Source organism: Hydra viridissima, unplaced genomic scaffold (genome assembly GCF_058129835.1).
Source record: "Hydra viridissima isolate aposymbiotic clone 2 unplaced genomic scaffold, HvirCarnegie_v1 scaffold_4, whole genome shotgun sequence".
Classification (NCBI taxonomy): domain Eukaryota; kingdom Metazoa; phylum Cnidaria; class Hydrozoa; order Anthoathecata; family Hydridae; genus Hydra; species Hydra viridissima.
In genome coordinates this window covers 14,902,362-14,925,509 of record NW_028324303.1, presented here as the reverse complement: position 1 = coordinate 14,925,509, position 23,148 = coordinate 14,902,362, and the positions used below count along the sequence as shown (strand labels likewise).

At 29.7% G+C, this 23,148-nt stretch overlaps 2 protein-coding genes across 2 annotated transcripts; both read left to right on the top strand.

Moving 5' to 3' along the window:
- Positions 1-5,057: 5,057 nt before the first annotated feature.
- On the top strand, positions 5,058-15,588 carry LOC145182906 (dihydrolipoyllysine-residue succinyltransferase component of 2-oxoglutarate dehydrogenase complex, mitochondrial-like). The gene is made up of 13 exons (XM_090083756.1): positions 5,058-5,317; positions 6,520-6,577; positions 8,459-8,480; positions 10,145-10,203; positions 10,503-10,577; positions 10,832-11,098; positions 11,271-11,455; positions 11,827-11,924; positions 12,313-12,443; positions 12,541-12,608; positions 12,687-12,770; positions 14,814-14,981; positions 15,062-15,588. The coding sequence occupies exons 1-13, from the start codon at positions 5,249-5,251 to the stop codon at positions 15,194-15,196; spliced, it is 1,419 nt and encodes a 472-aa protein (XP_089939882.1). The 5' UTR covers positions 5,058-5,248; the 3' UTR covers positions 15,197-15,588.
- Positions 15,589-15,823: 235 nt separating this feature from the next.
- Positions 15,824-19,517, top strand: LOC145183430 (DNA-dependent metalloprotease SPRTN-like). The gene is made up of 6 exons (XM_090083757.1): positions 15,824-16,146; positions 16,226-16,334; positions 17,774-17,818; positions 18,063-18,137; positions 18,294-18,317; positions 18,633-19,517. The coding sequence occupies exons 1-6, from the start codon at positions 15,929-15,931 to the stop codon at positions 19,428-19,430; spliced, it is 1,269 nt and encodes a 422-aa protein (XP_089939883.1). The 5' UTR covers positions 15,824-15,928; the 3' UTR covers positions 19,431-19,517.
- Positions 19,518-23,148: the final 3,631 nt, after the last annotated feature.

Below are 23,148 nucleotides of genomic sequence, written 5' to 3'. Positions count from 1 at the left end.
GAATTGTAGTTTGCAACAACTGGAGGACAAGGAGTTTGACATGTTATTTTTAGGCCTTTAAAACTGTTATAAGCAATAGGGTATTTTGCTGCTTATCACTGAGAATCATATATCACCTCCCTTGCGCTCTCCTCTACCTTCCCTTAAACTATATAACTTCATGATTCCCTAACTCCCGACTTAAATTGTCTGGCACTGTGCTACATATTCTTAGTAGAAAGCTAGGCGTGCCACCACCAAGCACCAAAGAGTTGCTCCACAAACAGAAAGACTGTAAGTATTCAATTAACTTTGTTTCTCTGGAGAGAGAGAATATTAGAAAATTAGTGATTGAAGAAGCTGTTAAACAAAAAGAAGAACTTAATGAATGTCTCAAGGGACGCTTTGTGTTTCTTAACAGAGTGAACTATTTTGCAATCAATGTTTAATTCTTTTTTGAAAAAAATGAAGCAGTTACCAAGACATTGGCAGTAAAAGACGCCAAAACTAATCACACCAGCGAATTTCTCCAGGTCTCAGTAGAAAAGATTCTTAAAGAATATGAACTTAAAGAAGAACAAGTTCTTTCATGTTTGAAATATTGTCCAACTGACAATATTTCAAACATGATTTTGACAAATTCATAATGTTATTAGCGACTGCATAAGAGTTTATTGCATAACAAGAGTTCAGAAAAGTTGTTTGTTCAGAAATTGTTTTCTTATAAATATTGTTTAAAGCACTAAGTGGTTGGATTATTTGTATCAGTGATGAAATAGCCAATGTTAACATTTTACTACAGTTATTTGTTGTTACAAACAAATAACTGTAGTAAAACAAACAACTATTTGTTGTTACAAATTGGTTACTTATGAAGGAGTCGGAGTCGGGAATCGGAGTCGGAGTCGGAGTCGGAGTCGGTCCATGATAAAATCAAGGAGTCGGAGTCGGAACAGCAGCTTGCCGACTCCACAGCCCTGTCTGATTTATTCCATTTTTATGTTATTTCATTTTTTTCTTCTTTTCAGATGCCTAAGCTATCTAATATTTGAGAATTCTTCAACAAGGTGGAGGAAAACAAGGCAAAATGTAAGGCCTGTGTCAAGCCAAAAACCGAGGTGTCATTAGAGCTTGCTCACTAATTCAATGAAGATCTAAACAAAAGATTCGAAGGGGAGCTGATGAGTATTGAATTCTCTATTGCTCATTTTTTAAATCCTAACAGGAAGAGCATGTGCTTTGTGAATGAGGGGGGAAAATTTGAAGTAGTCAAAACTGCAGGAAAGAAAACTATGGAAGAACTGTCAAAAAAAGAAATTTTTGCCAGCCAAAGCACTCCTTCCCCTTTCAATGTTGGATGATGAAGATGATGACGACTTTGATTTCACTGAACAACTGAGGAAGAAAGTGTTTGGTGCAGGTTACATTAATCCTGGAGGTGAAACAAGCACCAAGAAAGCCATTTCTGCTGAAATTGAGGGGTATGTGAATTCAAAACCAGTTACAGAAAATACCAATGTACTGGAATTCTGGAAACAAAACCAGTATATTTACCTAATAATGTCAAGGCTGGCCAGAAAAAACCTCTGTATACCTGCTGCATCATCAACATCTGAACGAGTTATCTCAACAGCAGGGAATATATACAGCTCTAGAAGAACCAATCCATCAATCTCAAAGGTTGAGATGTTGGTATATATGAAAGAAAACACTAAACAACTCGGCAAAATTCAAAGCTTTGTGTGGCCAGAAAATGAATTTGGAAAATGATTAACTTTCTGTGTGATTTTGACTTTTTTTTATTTCTTAACAAGGAAATCATTTCGTTTCATTGTATATTTGAATATTATAAATAAATAAAAATGAATCTTATTTCTAAGCATGGAATTCTCGAAACTATTTTTGTTTCGATACGTTACGAAACGAGACTCGTAACGGAACTCTTCTCGAAATGTTTTTGAGTTACGAGAGTAAAGTTTTTAAACTTTCGAGAAATTTATTTCGATCGGGTCCCGGTTGTTACGAGAATCATTACGAGAACGGTTTCGAGTTTCTCGTAATGATTCTCGTAACAACCGAAACTCATTTTTCCCAAATTTTCATTTTCTCATTACGAGAATTATTTGTGTTTCGGGATATTTCGGGATATTTCGAGTTATTTCGAGTTCCAGAAATGATTTGCAAAAAATTTGATTAACCAGTTAATCAGTTGAAGTACGCATTTTTAGGGCATTTGACGAGCGCGACAGCTGAATTTTGTTTTCTTTTTTTTAAAAAACACAATTAAAGGTTGAAAATATCAATTTAAAGTCTTTTATTATATTACTTATCAAGACTAGGGTTAGGACTATTGTAATTGTAATTGTAAAAATTAAATACAATTACACATTACAATACAATAAAATTAATTCTTCTGCGGCTGAAAATTCAGCCACTTATAGACTAAAAATTGCTTCTGCGGCTGAAAATTAACGCATGCGCAAGTATTCATATTAATTTACTTCATTTTCTTAACTTAAATATCATTGTGAGATATCTTTTAGGAATTTGAAGAGAATTTGAAGATAATTTAAAAAATACAATGAGCGACCTATCGATTGGAAAATCTTTTGAGAATTTAGTTTTTTTTTGATGTTATCATTTATTTGTCATCTCGATGTAACTTTGCGCATGCGTTAATTTTCAGCCGCAGAAGCAATTTTTAGTCTATAAGTGGCTGAATTTTCAGCCGCAGAAGACTCAAGCATTACAGAAACAATAACAAAATTTTACTTTAGTAATGTATTGTTGTGATGAAAAACAATTACAATAAGTATTGTATTGTTTTAATGAAAACAATTACAATAACTATTGTAGTGTATTACTTTACATTAAAGTAGAAAAGCTAACGTATTTTAACGTATTTATATTCATCTCTTAACGTATTTATATTCATCAGTTTTTTGTTAATTTTTTAAAAAGTAAATGTACTATGTATAATTTAAATAATGTATTTTTTTAAAATTTTATTAGACTGTTTCAATGGTCGAGCGGTCTGAGGCATATGTCCCGTTATTAGAAAGTCGTGAGTTCGATCCCGAACAATCTATGACGTTTCGCGATTTGACTATTTCTTTAACTTCATCACTTCTTCAAACTACGTCACATTGCAAAAGCAAACCATCCTCAAAGCAAATTATGACCATTGAAAATTTTTTATTAATATTTTTTTCATTTTCTCGATATGTATCGAAATTCAGCTGTTGCGCTCGTCAAATGTCCTAAAAATGCGTACTTCAACTGATTAACTGGTTAATCAAATTTTTTGCAAATCATTTTGGGAACTCGAAATAACTCGAAATATCCCGAAATATCCCGAAACACAAATAATTCTCGTAATGAGAAAATGAAAATTTGGGAAAAATGAGTTTCGGTTGTTACGAGAATCATTACGAGAAACTCGAAACCGTTCTCGTAATGATTCTCGTAACAACCGGGAATTTCCCGTAACGTAACCGAAATGTTACGAGAAATTAGTTGATTTTTCGAAATCGCTCTCGTAACTGATCGAAACCTCTCGTATCGTAACGTAACAATTTTCTCGATTGATTTTTCCCGAAACGTTTCGAGAATCCCTAGCTTACTTATTTCAAAAGGATTTTTTTATTCTGAATCCGTATAAATCCGTAAAAATAATATCGATTCGGATTCTAATTCGAAAAATATTTTTCGAATTGCAATCCGATCCGAAAGTATCGAATCGGATTGCAATCCGAAAAAAAAATCCGAAAAGATTTTAACGAATTTTTTTCCGATACATTATTTTCGGATCAAATCAATCCGTAAGTAATTTGAACCGTTTAGCATAGATAATTCGGTGCACAATCCGCAAACCGATAAACAGTAACGGATCGGCGGTCTCTAGTTAGGGCCTGTTTATATGGAAAGCGGGCTGGCTCGTTTGCCGAGCCAGCCCGTTTACCGAGATCTCGATATCATCAATATTCTAACTCAATTTTATTTTGCGTTTATATGAATAAACGAGCTAGCCCGGATAGCGAGATCTCACTGTTTTTTGCCGAGATCTCGACAAACGGGCTGGTTAATTTCTTATATAAATTTGTACGCATGCGTATAAACTCTTACATTTTTTAAATTTGAAATCTTCTGCATAAGATAATAAATTTAATGATAAAACTGACAACTTCTGTGTACTTAAAATTTTAGTTGTTTTGCTTTTATAATTTACCAAAGATCCAGCATCTTTTAAGTAATATAAAGTAGTAGCTATTTTTTAATCTGCTGATAGAGCTCTAGAGTTAGGCGAAAAAGGGTCAGGAGATAAATAAGGGCTTAACTCTGAAACCAAATTCATGAAAAGAAACCGTGAAAGGCTAAAATTTGTTTTCCATACATCAATGGGAGCTACACCAGTTATTATATTATGCCACCATAAATCAGTTGTGCCAGTTTTAAACCAGCAACTACGATTTTTTCTTTTAAGGCATCTCTCTTGCTTGTATCATCTTTTGAAGTGATTGTGATAATATTTAAAAAATTATCAAATTTAAATTTGTAAAGCTTATATAATACAATTAGGCTTTTAAGAAGCATTAATTGTGTTATAATACTAGTTAAACATATTGTTAAAACGCAATGTTTTTTTCTGTCACTAGCCGCCATCTTTAAAGTTATTATTTTACCGATAAAGAGGCCAGCCCTGCTAGAAAAAGACAGGCTGACCTCGATATCATTTTTTATTTTTTTTTGCAAAAATTCATATAAACGTAATTTTAAAACTGGCTCGTTTTCCGGGCTAGCTCGGCAAACGGGCTAGCCCTTGTCCATATAAACAGGCCCTTAGAACGCCCAACAGTTTGGCTAATATCTCTAAAATTAATACTTCATAGTTCATTTGGAGAATTTATCATTGCGCTTTTTCCACTCATATAACACTTAACAATTAGGGTTGGCATCTATTCGAAAAAAAAAAAAAATCTATAGCATTTTAAAAGCGAGCAATCAAATTATTAATTTTTTGTTGGATCGAAATATTGCTCAATTAGTTAAGTGTGTTAGTTATTCTTCTAAATAAATATAAAAAAAGCTATCAAAAATCAGGAGGGTGGAAGTGAGGAGGGGATTTTTATATTACCGGACGTATTGGTATCACTAAAAGCTTATTGCCTTGTATATCAGATCTTTAATACCCTAAGCGTTTAAAACTAACAGCGTCATTCTGCATGAGTTATTAGGAATTATGTTTAACTAAGTTAAAGACCTGTTGGAGATGCTTACCTGTAAATCTTTGCAAAGGTTATCTTTGCACCGAATATCAAGAGTCTCTAAAGGAAATAAGGTCTGCCTAAAACTTTGTTTGAAAAACTAGTCTTATGTGGTAAATAGAGTATTTGTATGGATATTTAGAGGAGCCGCTCGACTAGTATCTAATACTCAAATGCGCATTTAGCTTAACATTAGAATAAATTCTCAACTTTTTTAAAGCTCTGCTTTTAATTATATTTTCATTTGAAAACTTGCTAATATTGTGGTTTGAGTTGTTCTGACTTGAGTTTAGCTTAGACCCCACCATATTTGAAATTTCCATTTTTATACACTTTTTTGCATAAAGAACTAAAGGCATCATTCAAAGGTTTACATTAATGTAAGTGTACATACATACATACATACATACATACATACATACATACATACATACATACATACATACATACATACATACATACATACATACATACATACATACATACATACATACATACATACATACATATGACACAAGATTAATAAAAATATTACCAAAACACAATTGAGGTTTCCACCTAATAGTGAAACAAGGTCTAAAAAGTGTTGTCTCTGATACTTTCTGAGATCTTTGCCAGATGAAGTGTCTTAAACCAAGAGCCTGAGAGTTTCAGATTTTATGAGCTTTCAAAGTTGAGTAGTTAGATTTGAAGGTTACCAATTTTACCTTAAAATTATAACCTCAGTTCTCTTGGAAATTTCTTTACAAAAAACAAAAACAAAAAGGAAAAAATTAATCTCTAAAGCCCTAAATTTTTACCCTTGAGGTCATGAGTTACACTAAAAAACATTGAAGTGCTATCATGTTTGAATTTCTTAACCACATTTATTGACCAATCATTTGTTTGTTTTTTTATATATAAATCAAATGAAAAACAGAAAGGTGATAAATTAACACATATAAGCACTTTAAATATTTTTCTTAAGGCAGAGATATGAAGTTAATAACCCCATAGTTTTTCAGTCGTGTATCAATTTGGCCCCATCTTAGAAAATACAAAAAGTTAACCAAAAAATTGATTCCAAAAAATTATGAAAAAGTTATCAAACTTTCAAAATAAAATTTACCTAAGTTTAATTCCTAAAAAAAAAAGGAGTAATTGTTAAGTCAATAAAATATTTAATTTTTAAAATATTTAATTTTTGTTTTTGAAAATCATTTGTTAATGGTATCAGTATTGCTGATCATAAAAAGTTTTTTTATATTAACTTTTTTAATGTTTTCTCTTTTTTTAGGATGCTTTTATTCTCATTTCAACAGCAAGACAGAAGCATCAAACAATTAAAAATTTATGTATGTTGAATTTTTTGTTTAAATCCAGATTTATAAAACTAGAGACTTGTTATGTTTTATACATTGTAAGTTTATCTTTTTTTTGACCTTTTTAAGTTTCTTTCTTACTTTTTTTGGTCAAAGATTAAAATAAGAACCATCTTAAACAAGTGATTTATTAATTTAAGTTGTAATAACATTAAAACAATTTTCTCCTTATCAATCAAAAAAAAAAATTTTTTTTTTTTAAAGTTTGACAAAATATTATTGATATACATAATGGGAAATAAAACTCGCACTAATTAAAAGTTGGATGGCAATTTCAGATGTTATGAAAAAAGAAAAATATTTGAGAAAAATTTTCTCATTTGAAAACCACTTTTGTAAAAAGTAAGTATATTCAATGCATCCCAAAATAAGAATGCATCTTAATTACTATTTTCTCAAAACTTAAACCTTTAGAATAAACAAGTTGATGAAAAAATTATGTGCAGTTTCCAACATGCATCAGAAATTTAAAAAATTATGTCATGCATCAGAGTTGAGGAAGCCAAATTCAAAGGTTTTTTAGTTTTGAGAACTGCTGTAGATTTTTTTTTTTTTTTTTTTTTTTGATCTTTAGAAATGGAAAAGTTTTAGTTTAATTGAAATTTTTTCCTTTTTTCTTAAAAAGTGCAAATAAATTATGAATAAATTATGGAAAGTTCAAAATTCAGAACGACTAGGTTTTCCTCTAGAACAGTTTTATCTGAAAATTAAAAAAAAAAATTGGAATCTTGGAAAAGAAACAGGTTTGTTAAAAATAGCTGTGTCAATATTAGTCAATTTTGTTAACTTGTCATAGCAAAATATAATTATTCCAAATAGGTAATTGTTGAGATGAAATATCCCAACTAGCACCTGGGAAAAGATTTTTGTGAAAAGTAGCAAGCAAAAGACACTGCACAATGAATATCAGCAACTTTAGTGTGTGATGAAAATCCTAAATAGAGTTTATATAGCAGTCATGGTTTGTTTACAGTTCATGTTGATTTTACTGAAAAAAATACAACTTTTTGGCATGATGAAGCTCAATCAGCCTATTTGAATAAAAAGCAAGGAACAGTATTTACTTCTGTTCCTTGGTATCAAGTTTCTTGTAAATCTGTAATAATCTCCATTCATTTGAGTCATTTAAAAAATTCAATAATTTTTTATTTGAAAGGGATGTTTACAAATTTGGTCTGATGATTCTAGCAGCAAAAGTTAGTATATAATTGCTGCTATTTCATCACTTGAATTTAAGCATCACATGAAAGTATGTCAAAATTTCTTCACAACCTTATGAGTAAGAAACCATTTAATGGCCTACCATTATAACTATAAAAAAAATAGCAATTCAAAAGATCAAAAAAAAAAAAAAGTCTATTAATTGAAGTTATACCATATTCTATTGTGTCTTGCTAATTTTTTTTGTACTAGTCAAACTATGACACATACCAGGCTCAAAAAATTAGTGTGGAATCAGGTTGTAAAATGTTCAAATGTTTCCTTTGTTTATATTTTTAAGCACTTCAAGCATCTAAAGACTTTTACATCTTCTATATGTCTGCAAATGCTTAATCTGAAGTTGCTTTGATACTGAAAAAGTGGTTATAATCTTTTGTCACACTATTACACAGCCATTTAGGGCTCATTAAACAGAGGCTAGAAAATACAATTTTAAAAGTATTGTCTCTTCCTAAGAATTAAGAACATTAAAAAGTCTAAAATATTTTAAAATAGTATTTTAGAAATTTTATATTAGGAACTCTAAAATATAAAAATTTTGATGTAAATAAAGTCTGCCACACTGTGGCAACATGTAATCCTTGTTCATGCTCTCTAATAATAATTATAAGATTAATTGTACTTTTTATCTAGATCAATTCCAAAGTAAGTCAAGGTATGATCTTTTAAATGATTTTGTTGAATAGGTTACTTTTAATTAAATTTATTGAATGGTTTACATGTTATGTATGTTACAGTAATGGATCTATTATGTATATATACACATTTATTAGATAATTACAAAAAACAACATTATTTAGGGGGTCCACCTCATCCTTAATATTTGCTATTAAAGTGCAAAAATATGAAAAATACAAAAATGATATTCCTCCTAAGTTTATATTGCAAATATATGTAAAAGATACAACTCGAAGATACAACAGATTAAAAAAAAAAACAGATACAAAAGATATAACACGTCCACAGGTGTAAATGTTACTCTTCAGAGATGATATCGCTCATTTGAAATAAAGAAATAAAAATTAGAGAGTCATTGACCAAATTTTACCAAAAATCTCAGTCAAGTTTGTTTTGGATTTAGATATTGTTGTCATCTGTTTTTGTTTTCAAATGTTTAGCATCTCATGAGATCTTTCTCAACTACTAGCAAGAGAGTTTGTTAATCTTTCTTAGTTTTGTTAGCCGAGAAAAAAATCTGAGCTAAACTCTGTTCCTCACATGGGACTATCTCTTGCAATATTCAATTGTCAGATGTTGCTAATTGATGCTAAACAGATGTGTCTTGATTGTCAGAAATCTGTCTGCTAAATCATGACATTGAACTTTATGATGCAATTTTCTTAGTACCAGATGTTGCTGGAATCTTATTTGCACTTGTTGAAGTTGGCTGTTGTACATCTGCACTCTGAGCTGTGATTGAAAAAATTCAAGATCATTGCATAGTGGATCTACGGCTAATTTACATCCACCAGACACTATATATACATGTCAAATTTGACAAAGTATCTCATTTTCTGTGTTTGGCCTTTTGCAGTAGCTGTGCCTGGTTTAAGAATCTGGTTCTCAAAAAGACAGATCATTTGAACAAATAAGCTATGCTATTACTCTTATTTTGTAATCACTGAGCTCTGTGATTCTTTCTCAGGCTTTGTGAATACAAATGATGGAAATATTTGTTTTTAAGTAAGTCAAGTGTTAATTTTGTACATTTCCATTGATTTAGGTTCACAATAAATGCTTCATCTATATAAAGCAATCAAGCAAGTGAAGTTAGTAAACTAAAAAAAAAAAAAAAAAAAAACTTACTGTTAAGATTTAAGATGTTTGTCTGCATTTTGCCTATCAGATTAATGTAAATATGTAAAACTTCAGACAAATTTGTCTCAATAAATCAAAAGTACTTGGTTTAGCTATCATAGCAATGATGTTGGTCATTTTTTTAATAGATGTGACAAATTATTTCTATTCTCAACTACCATCCTAAGCAAGGTCAAAGTGGTTGCAGACAAAATTCATTTTAGGAGAAGAAATACATTATTAGTTATGTTCAAGACATTGAGCTGTTATAAAAAATGAGTATTTTGAAAAAGTAGCTGAAAAATTGATTGTATGGCAAATGTTTTAATTGGAGGTATACCCCCTAAATCAATCTAGATTTTGAAGAAGAGGCTTTGATAACCACTAGAACATTTATATTTTTTGTGATGAGGTATGTGCCCTATCATATACATGTATGGATCAATACATATAATATATGATTGTGAGTGTATGTGTTCATGATTTATCTTTTTAATCAGAATAAAATTGTTTTACATGTAGTTCTAGTTTATGGTCAATACAAGATATTCGAAGAAGTTTAAGGATAACAGCATCGAATTGTAAGCATGTTTATGTTTAAATATGAAGATCTTTACAATAATATTTTTACCATTTTGATTGAAAGCATTATGAGTTTCACTTATTTTTTATGGATTTTTATGGAACTCAGTAAAGATAATCACTGCCTAAAAATAATCTAAAAAGCCTAAAAAGTTGTAGTAGGTTAGTAGGGTTGAATTACATAATTAACTAAAAGGTAAAGAAATGTTTGGTGAATTTAATTCAAAGTTCTTTAATGCTTTTAACTCTTTGTTAATTAATTTAGTATTTCAGTGGTTTTTACTTATTTTTTGTTTAGTTAGCGAATTTCAAATAGTTTACACGCCTCCTTTTGCAGAATCTGTTACCGAAGGTGATGTTAGGTGGGAAAAGGGTAGGTTTTAATTACAAATTTTCATTCTAGAAACAAATTTTTTAAAATGCATCTTTGAAAAACAGAAAAAAAAACTGCAAAAGCATTCTCAATTAAAAGTAAAAACTTTATTTTTTCTTAAACATTCTTATAATAAGTTCTTTTTTGTGAGTAAAAAAAAAAAAATTATTTTATATTTTTGATTTTTGTTCATTGTTATATTTGTACACTTTTACTTATTTTTTAAATGCTAATATTTTTTTGGGTTGATTTAGCTGTAGGTGATGCTGTTTCTGTAGATGAAGTTGTTGGGGAAATAGAGACAGATAAAACAGCATTGCCAATTGTTTCCCCAGCTTCAGGTGTTATTGAGGAACTATTTGTCTCTGATGGTAGTCGCGTAGGAAAGGGTGACCAGCTTTTTAAATTACGATTAGGAGAGGTTGGAGCTCAGCCAAGCAAAAAAGTTGAAAAAGATATAGAAACTCCACCACCACAGTCACAGAAGACAGACCCCACTAGTCCTATCTCTACACCTTTGCGTAAGTATTTTGCAGGTTTGTTTTTTTATTTATGTGAGAAAATAATTGAATGTTGATATATCATTAAGAAAATTAACAGCAAAAAATCAATAACTCTATATTATTATTGATGCTTCATAAGTTAATCGAACTTTTAAATTATAAAGTTAGCATATATTATATCTCTGATTAGCTGCTGATAAATCAACTGTCCAAGCGCCAATAGCTATCCGAAAACCAACTCCACCTCCTTTGCCACCTTCCTCATCATTTCCTTTAAATACTGCAACTTCTTCTGAAACATCATCAATAAGCAGTGAAATAAAAGAGGTAAAAATGGCGCCAACTCGCATCACTGGAACTAGAAATGAAACAAAAGTAAGTTATAGTTTTCAAAATCAAAAAAAATCTGATACAAAAAGTGTTCATCTAAAAAAAAAAAAAAAATTGGCAGCAAAGAAAAAATTTGCTTAATAAAAGCATTATGTAAAATTTATCATTCTTCCAACAATGATTTTTGTATCATTATCATCCAGAAATCATATTTTATGCTTCTTATGTTTTATTCCTCTTTTACTTTTATCCTTTTTTCTCTCATAAAAAAATATTTTTTGCTATAATAATTTTCAGGTTGCAATTTTTTTTCTCTTAAAAAAGATTTTTACAATAATAATTTTTAGAAGAATATAAATTTCTTTTTTACTATATTTGTTCTGAAGAACACCTTGCAGTTTGTTATTACACCATAGGTTAAAATGAACCGAATGCGTCAACGCATCGCCCAAAGATTAAAAGATGCTCAAAACACCAATGCTATGTTAACAACATTTAATGAAGTTGATATGAGGTTAGATGCAATATTTATTGCAGATTTTTTTTTTAATTCATATTAAAGAAAACTCTGAGATTTTTAAGTTCAATTTTTCAAGTGAAATGTACACATTAATGGATTGAGACTTATTAGAAACCTTAGTTTTTAGTGTTAGTTACAGTAAAATGCATTATGTTTTCTATAGTTATGTTAAGATGGTTTTCCTTTTATATTTGTTACATTTTCATATAAGAACTGGCTTATAAAAAATCTAATTTTCTTTTTCTTACCATAAAATAAAAAGATTTAGCTAAATTTTGAAATTAACAGGTTCATTGAAAAATAATATTCAACAAAATTCAATTAAAACAACCATATTCAATAAAAAATAGCATATCATTTGAGTAGTTCTTTTTTCTTTTAGCAAGGTAATGGAAATGCGGAAAAATTACAAGGATCTCTTCTTGAAAATACACAATTTGAAACTTGGTTTCATGTCATGTTTTATAAAAGCATCTTCTAATGCGCTTACTCAAATGCCTGTTGTCAATGCAGGTAAAGTTTTTTTTATTTTCATGATTTTATATGTTCTTTTTTTTATTTGCTCTATTTTGGTTACATGCAAATGTTATTTAAAAAATGTTCTTTTCAGTAATTGAAGATAACTTTGTGATATACCGAGATTTTGTAGATATAAGTGTTGCTGTTGCCACACCAAAGGTAAACTTAAATATCTTGCATATTGCTTGTAAAGGGTCATTATATAAATAAAACAAAAAATATATGTGTTTTTTTAAGGGTCTTGTTGTTCCTGTACTTCGAGATGTTGATAAAATGAATTTTGCAGAAATTGAACGTGGAATGAACTTATTGGGTGAAAAGGTATTCTTATGTTGTTGTTTTTTTTTTTGTTAAAAAAAAAACAACTAAAATTTAGGCTTAAACTGATGCATAAAAATTAAATTGTTGTTTTCACACAACATGTAGATTCTAGTAACACAAAAAAATACTCTCAAAAAAATGAACATATAAATTGTATTGATTCCAGATGGTTGCACAAAGTCTGTACATTATTGTGTAGAATAGTTAAAATCTATCATTATGTCTGTTGTAATCTCTGTAATTCTTATTCTAGAAATGCTGAGACTTTCAAAAAATGACCCTAGAATCTAAATATGAGTGTCCCTAATATGAGTGTCTAAATATGAATGACCCTAGAATCTAAATATGAGTCTTATACTCAAGTCTTATACTCAAGAAGGAACACCTTTAGTTGAATATATGTGGACCAGGTATTTGAAAAAATCACGCAAAAGAGAAGTAATAGTTATTGTTAAAATGCTTCAGTAATAAGAATCTCTCATTTAATCTAAAAACAGAATTTTAAGTGAATAAATGATTTTTTAAATTTAGTTTCTTTAATGTGGTCAATAAAATGAACATTATTGAGAAAAAAAAAACATGCTTCTAAAGGATTTTTGTTGTATGTGTGTTTCAAGCAAATTTAATTGCTGGACCATCTGTATGGCTATAAATATATTTTTACATTAAATCTAAGATCTTTATAAGGACCATTTTGGTACTTTAAAAAGTTAAGAGAAAATTGTGAGAATGCTATTTCAACTTATCTGTTGATATTTGTTTCTTGGCTCTACAAATATGGTATAGAAATGCTGAGACTTAATACCATTATTTGTGGTTTATATCTATATTTACATACACACACATATATATACATATATACATATATATGTATATATATATGTGTGTGTGTATATATGTATATATATACATTATTAATAATATTATTTATTTACTTTTACATAAATTAATGGCTTTCATTCTTATCAGCAAAATGTGTGTAGTTAGATAAATAACTTAGGTTTCCTGTGATAATTTTCACCATCACTTTAAAGTTCTAGAACTTTTCTCATAATTCATCTTCGACAATCAACACATGAATCATGGTATATGAATTACATGTTAATGATTATTGGGATGCAAAAAATCTTTGGTACAAAATACATATTTTGTGATAAAAATTATGTTACATTCCAATTTAAACAGTGAAATTTTTGTAGTATAACATAGACCTGATAAAATTATTTCAAAACCAGATTTTAGCTCACCAGAATGCTGTTGTGGAAATTGCATTAAATGAAATAATTTTATGCAAATTCCACAACAGCAATCTTTTTTGTCCATGCATTAGTTTTGAAATTATCATCCTAGTAAACAAATTGAATGTTTTGTAGCTTATTAACTTGATTGGATTCATTTAGAATGTCCTTATGTTAAAAAACTTTTATTTTAGTTCTCATAAAACTATTTTTTAATACTACTAAATGTATTTATGTTTTCATGTTCAGTAAGTTAAATGATTTATTACCATAATCTATTTTAATTTATAATCATAAGTTATTTTAATTTATTACCATAATTTGTTTTAATTTATTATCATAATTTGTTTTAATTTATTATCATAATTTAATTTACTTATTGCCATTAATGAAGCAGTTTAACAATAAAAGCTACTTCTCATGTGATTTTATGTGAAATTCAGCAGCCTGGTTAAAAATATTCAGTTTTAATCTGTTTCTTTTTGAGCATAAATTCTTTAAGATTGAAGTTTTAGATTCTACCAACTTAATACATAGTTACATGTTCTCATGGTTTCCAGTCTTTTAAAGTTTGTAAGTTTTCAAAGAAAAATTAAAATTAATTCCCTCTTGAAAATAGCAAATAATAGAAATCTCACTGATTTCTTTATCAAACAGTTACTTTATCATCTTTTTATATTTTTTCATATTCATGGTCGACAGTTTTTTAAATTATAAACTAAATGAAAAAAATAATAAACTAAAATGTTTAGCTGTTTACATATAACATTTTTTGTTTTTGTATTTTTTTAATTTTTGTTGTTAGGCTCGTGATGGCACATTAGCTGTTGAAGACATGGATGGAGGTTCTTTTACAATATCTAATGGTGGTGTTTTTGGATCTCTTATGGGCACTCCAATTATTAACCCACCACAATCAGCTATTCTAGGAATGCATGGAATCTTTGATCGCCCTGTTGCTATAAATGGGAAGGTTGTTCTTATTTTAAGTTTTTTGTTTTTTAATTTATAATGTTATGATAAACTTATTAAGTTCCCATCTCTTTTCACCAGGTGGAGATACGCCCCATGATGTATATTGCTTTAACCTATGATCACCGTTTGATTGATGGAAGGGAAGCAGTGACTTTTTTGCGTAAAATCAAGCAAAATGTTGAAGACCCACAAGCAATGCTTTTAGATATTTGACATTTTTACAGCAGATTTTATAGTTGGTAAATGATTCCCAATGTGTTGAGTTTGCTCTGGGAATAATTAACTTATAAATTAAATTCTTTTTCCTGGGCATCTATCATGTTAGATGTTTTCACTTTTCCTCAGTTGCTGTTAAAACTTATTGTTTTTGTTGAATTGTCAAAATCTTTTTATAAGCTTTTATTTATAGGCACTGAAAACTCATATTTATCTTTTATTGGTTTGTAATGCCTATTATGTACTTACGCCTACTATGTAGAATGAAGTTTTGTTAACTTAAGGATTATAATATGGACCTGGCTATTCCTGGTTAAATTGTATTTTTTAGGCTTTTAGATATAAAAGGCAGTTTGTTGCAATATTAGCAAATATATGCTTTTAGTGAATTAAATTTTTTTATATACAATATATAAGAAAGGGTGTTGTGTGTTTGTGGTACCTCTGACTACCATTAAATTTCTGTGAAAATTTTTTAAAATGAATATAGAAGATTTATCTTGAAAAATATCTAAAACTTTGTTCATATATATGTATATATATATATATACATGTGTGTGTGTGTTTTGTGTGTACGTGTGTGTGTGTGTGTGTATGTATATATATGTGTGCGTATATATATATATATGTATAATTTTATATTTATGAACATTTAGATATATATATATATATATATAGATAGAGATACATAACTGGGTTTGAGAAATTTTCAAAGAATGTTTTTTTATTATGGATGACTCAGACTACTTACTTGCTCTGCAATTAAGTGACACTTTCATGCAAGAATTCAATAGAAAACATGAAAAACCTTTATCAATTGTTGACCCAATTTGGGAGCTAATTGACCCTTTACCAGATATTAGAGATCTTTTTGTACAATTTGATTCTACATTTTTTGATGGGAACTTGGCTGGAGTTGAGGTGAAATGGAGTTCTAGAATGACTTTGTAAGTTTTCTAAAAAGGGATCGTTTACTATTATGGAACCTTTTATTTAGGACTTTTCATATTTTTATTGCTTTTATAGATGTGCAGGCTTATGTTGCTATGAGCGAAAAGGTGGTCTTTGCTGTATCAAGTTAAGTCAACCCTTGCTGAAGCTTAGACCGCGTAGAGATCTTATTGAAACTCTGCTTGTAAGTGAATTTATGTGTAAATTAAGGGTCAAAACAATTTTTAGATTTATTAGTAGTTGCATAAAACTATGGAAAGTAAATAAGTAATACAATCACTACAACATTAGTGATTGTATTACTTATTTAACAACAACAGTAGCTAGTTTGCACATCATCTGCAAATAAATTTGTAATTTCTTCAAATCATTAAGTAGAAAAGCTAGAGATGCTACAAAATGGCTTAAAGAATACTACTTCACTGTCATACCTAATTGTTTTCTACCACCATTGATCCCTCGTTGCTGGAAGGAGGACAACTTCCAAATGCATCGAACCACTATATTGACAAGTTCCTATCTCATTTTGTTGGACCAGTTATGAAATTAAATCACATTTCTCACACCTGATAGTGATTTATAAGGTCCTACCCTAAGATCTCTTCTACCTATCTGTGCAATCTGTTCTTCAGAACTGTTGCCTCTCTTGTGTTTTAAATCCTGAGCAGCACCCAATAAGGCCAAGGCCATTTAATTTAGCAGAATAAAAGAGACAACTAAACAAGTCTATAATTAACACATAAGTGATATTAATGTTTTTAAGATAATAAAATACAGTTCAAGTACAACTAACATATTAAACACAGTTTGTAAAATATAAATTAAATGTCAACAATGTATTTTAAACAGAAATTTGTTATGGGGAAGTGGGTTGAAGATTTGTAGCATACTTTTAGAGGGCTTACAAAAGCATTACAACTAGTTTCAAGGTGGAAGGGGAGAGATCAAAAATTGCATGATGTAATATGTAAATGGCCCCATATTTAGGTGAAATTTAATTTGATTTTTAACTTTCCCCATTGAATTTACTTGTAAGAAAAATGAAAAATGCTTTTTTTGTTAAATGTATCCTGATAATTTAATCAAAACGCATCATCTTTTTTGAGTTTGAGTTTTTTTTTAAGTAGAGCTCATTTGTTCTTTCTTTTTTTTTTTTTTTTTTTTTTTTTACTTTAAAAGATTTTATTTTTTTTTTTTTTTTGGATTTTTTTTGTGGTTAGGAAAAAAAATAAAAAAATAAGCAATTGTTATATTTATATTTACAACCTTGGGAATTGTTATATTTACAACCTTGGGAATTGTTATATTTACAACCTTGGGAATTGTTATATTTACAACCTTGGGAATTGTTATATTTACAACCTTGGGAATTGTCTAACGGTGTAATGCGGACATAACTTAATGTATTGAATAGCAACATTATAATAACTTCATATTTTGTTAACTTTTAAAGATCGATATAGTTTCTTGATGATGAAACATATTTGTCTTTGTTTTTATTTAAAAAACTTATGTCAATCATCTTATGCAACACTGTACTCAATGTTGTACACAAAAGTTTAAAAGTAATTCTTATTGATGACCATTATCTCAGAATGAAAATTCAAAATGAATTTTTCTTAGCACGAAATGATCCATGCTCTTCTATTTGTTACCAATAACAACAAAGTAAGTTTGTTTTTGTTTTTTTTTCGTTTTTCATGAAAGAAATTTTTTTTAAAAGAAATTAACAAAAGTAGGTGCAGTGATTGTTTTTTAGCTTCAAATAATTTTTAAAAGTCAAGTTTCAAACATTTGAAAAAGCTTTAATAAAACTTTCTTCAGAATTTTCATGATTTTTATATCTCCCTTTATTTTTTATTCAAAGAAAATCACAAAAGTTAGACCCATTAAAAAATGTCTTTAAATTTAGGATCATGATGGACATGGAAATGAATTCCACAAGCACATGAACCGCATCAACAATCAAACTGGTACAAAAATTTCTGTGAGTTTTTTTTAATTCAAACTTAAGGTTTCTGTATTTTCTTCGGTTTATATTTTTTCTTGACGATATTTTCTTTCACTAAATGCAAAATCACTTTTACAATTATTTTTTTAAAACTGGAATGTTTTTCAATAATTAAGATTTAACTTACTTTAGGTTTATCATTCTTTTCATGATGAGGTAAGCTTGATGAGGCTTCTTGTTCTTTCTTGTAGAATTTATCCTATAAAATGTAAAAGACTAGAAAGTAATTAGCATAGATAGAGCATAATATACAAACATTGTTTTATGCATGCATGTATGTATGTATGTATGTATGTATGTATGTATGTATGTATGTATGTATGTATGTATGTATGTATGTATGTATGTATGTATGTATGTATGTATGTATGCATGTATTATCTTAGAGACCTTTTCTACTATTCAAAAGGGTTTTTTTCAACTTTTTTAAACAATAAAACTTGTCACAATATTAATGTAATGGGTCTTTAGGTCAACAACTACAGACAACATTGGTGGAAATGCAATGGTCCTTGCAATAAACGCCCGCCATACTTTGGGGTGGTTCGTCGAGCTATGAATCGAGCACCTTCTCCTCGTGATCCTTGGTGGGGTGAGCATACAATCAAATGTGGCGGCTCCTTCATAAAAGTTAAAGAGCCTGAAAACTACAGCAATATTAAAAAAGATAAAAATATAACAGAAAAAACTAAAGCAGAAACAGCAACCAACACCAATCTTAAAAATGAGTTTCGTAATGATTTGGATAAACCGAATAACAAATTGATTGATTGGCTTTCAGTTTGTAATGATTCATTAAACACCCATTCTAATTCTTTTAGCAGTAAAACAATTAAAAACGCGGACCAGAATTCTCTGAAAGATGATAAAATTGTGAAAATCAGTTCTATAGACCAATTAGACAAGAAGCGCAAATTTTTAACTGAGTCTAATGATATGAAAAGCGTTCAAACGCCTCGTAGTCAGTCATTAAAGTCTAAAGTTACATTTCCTGGTCAAGGTTACAAAATTTCCTCTTCGAATGAGATTAGAGTTACGAACAATCAGGCGTTTTTAGATGAATTGGAATCTAAGCTCAAGGGTGGTATCAGTAAAAAAAGAAAAAAAGAAGATGCTCAATTTAGATCAATTAATGTTTCCTTAAATGATGATAAATTGAAAAATGTTATACATATAGATGATGATAATGCCTTTGTGGAATGTCCTGCTTGTCCCGCAAAAGTCCCCGAACACGCGTTGAATGCTCATTTAGACATCTGCTTAAAATAAATTAGAACTTTGTTAACATATAGATATCTTTTGTAAACATCTTGGTTATTCTGTTAAGCGTTTTACTAAAGCATTTTTATTTTTTAAGGATGCGGTTTTAAATTCACTTTTTTGCATAGGTTTCCATTATCTATATAGTTTTCGGAATTTGAGACTAAAAAATTGTTCTCTCACTCTTGTAAAAGTCGAATTAAAGTAGACAAAGAGCTACATGTGGCTGACGAGCAACAGTTTGGTGTCAGCAACCATCCTAAACAGTGGTCGAAGTAAATGCTCGCATTCCAAAAAAGACTAGGATTCTATCATTACTGTCAAAGAATTGAAAAAAATTAGCTTAACCCCACGATCAGTTCGAACACCAGATTTGAATCCAATCGAATCTATTTAGGGTTGGGCGGACAACAAAGTTAATGACGGAGTACGAAAATTAATACGAAATACGTACAGTAGCGTGCAAAAGTTTGTAAACAGCTAAATTTTTCAAGTTTTTCCGCCATAACTTTTTGACTAAAAACGAATGGAATTTTTAATAATTATTGCTATAATGTGATTATATAGTATGATTTATTAAAAAAAAATGATAACTTGTAATGGAAGGAAGAAATTCAAACTATTGAAGTTCATAACCGTGAAAAAGTTTATAACCAATTCCATAGCCCATTAAGAAATTTCTTAAAGAAAAATCCATTTATATTAAAATTAGTTTATTGGATATAATATTTAACTTTACTTGAGTTTAAAAAATAATGGGAATATCAAAGTAATCGTCAAGAGAAAAGGAAAATTTAATACGTGCTGTAGAGAAGAAAGTTCTTTTAAGCAAATTTCTGAGCTTTATGATATGGCTAAATCAACAAGTAGCGTGCTAGTTAAGAGATATAGAATCCAAAAGTCACTTGAAAACAAGCATCGTTCAGGCAGGCCAAAGATAACTACAGAACGTCAAGACAAGGGATTGCAATCCCGGGATTTCGGGATTAAAAAACATCAATCCCGGGATAGAAAAAGAATACAACATCTATATAGTATTAAGTAGAATAAAAACAGTACATTTAACTAAAAATATATTTATTGAATGAATTTAATTTAACATATTATTTAAATTTTACATGTTAATTAATGTTAAAAAATTATGTTAGAAATAAGGAGATATATTATGTTTTTTTTTGCTTCGAAATGCGACTTCAGAAAGCATAACGCGTCCAAAGTTTCATCGCCCAAGCGGTTACGAATTTTTGTATTGAACAGTCCAGCGGAAGAAAATTCCCGCTCAGCCTCGACACTTGTCGGTTTCACGGTCATTAGAAAAGAATAAACGATTTCTAAATAATTGCCACGTGTACCCCCATTTTCAAATAGTGTCAATTCTTTTTAAATTTTTGATGACAATGTTTCATGTCTAATTGGTTGTATTGGTGATTGTCCTTCTTTAATAACACTATCAAGTTCCTCTTCAATACTTAAAGTATTACTTTAAGACTCAGGTACCATTTCAGGTTCCTCAATCAAATCCAGCATGTCAGACTCAACTGATGCTCTTACTAGAGTAGGATTGGAAGCATTTAATTTTTCCAGCAATTCTACCGAAAGTTTTCGACATTTAAATGAAGAAGGCACAGTAATTATGTCTTCATCGACTTCAACGGGGCTTCGACCGTTATGCAGGTATTGCAGAAGTCCACTCATATCGGTTCAGCGTTCATCCCATAGCTGTTTAAGCGGCACGTAAGTCTGTTCAAGAACAAACCACATTAAATGAAAGCCCGTCAGACGCCGTTAAACGACCAAGTGTAGCACAAAGTGTTTTATCTTCCCTTTCATAAACCGAAAAGTATTCTGTTAGTGGTTTAGATTTCTTTTTTGGTGATTTGTTTGGTGTTCATTCTCCGGTCATATTAGGTTGGGTTGGAATTTCGACCTTCACATTATGCACCGACAACATGTGTGTATGAAGTCCTTTTGTTAAGCCACCACCAATTTTTAAAATCTTCTTGCAGTTTGGCAATTTACACATCGCTGTTTGGCCTTTTTCATCCCGTAGAAAATATTTCCAAACAGCTGAGTTACTTTTGATTGTAAAACCCACTTACGACGTGCTGATTTAATTTTTAATTTTAAGATTCTACCTTATAAGAAACGCGCTTTTTTTTTAAGTTTGAAAAAACTGACAACAGTAAATAAGCTATTATAAATTATTAACAATTGTAACTAAGGTATTAAAAAATCTAACTAATTTAACGCGAATATTTTAAAAGTGTTTACGTAATTAAGTTTTTAGAAACAACGTAAATTTGTATTACATAACGAATTATTATAAAATAAATATAAACCGTAATATATATAATGGTACAAAGTGTGGATATCGCAAGCAAGCATATTATAACAATATTTTTTATACTTACAAATCTATTATTTAAATCAGATCGTATTTAATTTTTAGATAGTGTATATGCAAACCAACATGACATAGTGCGAAGATTTTCACTTTTGTTTTTCTCTAAATCAATCCTTTTCGATATCGTATTTACTATTAAACTGAAAATGCAATACTTTTTATAATTTTATACTCAATAAAAATCATTTTATTGATACGCAAAATTGTTGTTATTTTTATGTATTTTTTCATTACGCTTTGTTTTGTTCGATCTTGTAGGGAATCCCAGGATTGATGTTAGACAATACCGGGATTGCGGGATCATAAAAAAAAGCCGGGATCCCGGGATTGCAATCGCTAGTCAAGACAGATCTTTGGTAAGAAAATCAAAACAAGCTCCCCAAAAAAGTGCTGTCGAATTAAAAAGTATTTTGGGCAATAAATATGCTGTTAAGTGCGGCGTAGATACTACAAAATGTCGCCTTCGTCAATAAATTTGTTTGGTCATCGACCTGCCAAGAAACCCTTAATATTATTGAATAATCGCTCAGCCCATATGAAACTTGCAAAAGATCATATGGATTGGACTTCAAAAGTCCAATGCAAATGATCCTATCCAATGACGAATCAAAGTTTTGTATATTTGGTAGCAATGGTATTAAGTACATAAGACGTCCGAAATTGAAAGAGTTGCTCCTAAGTATCAAATGCCAACAGTTAAACCTGGTGAGGGCAAATAATGGTTTGGGATCTTTCAGCCGTGATTCTAATGGTCCACTTCATCGCATAGATTATATTTAGATGCGATGAAGTGGATCAATAGAATCAAGACTGAAAGTAAATCAATGCATCGATTATAACAAAATACATGAAAGTTGATGCATCAATTATGTCTAAAATTAATCAAGAATGTTATACTGCCACATGAAAAGGAAAAAATACTTCGTGGTTGGACTTTCCAGCAAGACAATGATCTAAAGCACCGTGCAAATTCTATCAAAAAATTTTTCAATTTAAAAAAAACTATTATTTCGGACTGGCCTTCTCAAAACCCAAATTTAAATCCAACAGAAAATCTTTGGGAATATTTCGATTGTCGATTGAAAGGCGAAAAACCGACCAACTATCCCCATAGATATCCTGATCAACTTAGTTGACTCTATACATTGTTATTGTTAAGCAATAATAAAACCTAGAGGCTATTCAGAAAAATGCTAATGTGATGTGATGAAATATTGTGAAGGAATTAGAAATAGTACCTCTTTTTTGAACTTTTTTTCAGTTGTTTATAAACTTTTGCACGATTATGTTTTCAATAAAATCTGAATTCTCCCTTCCGTTACA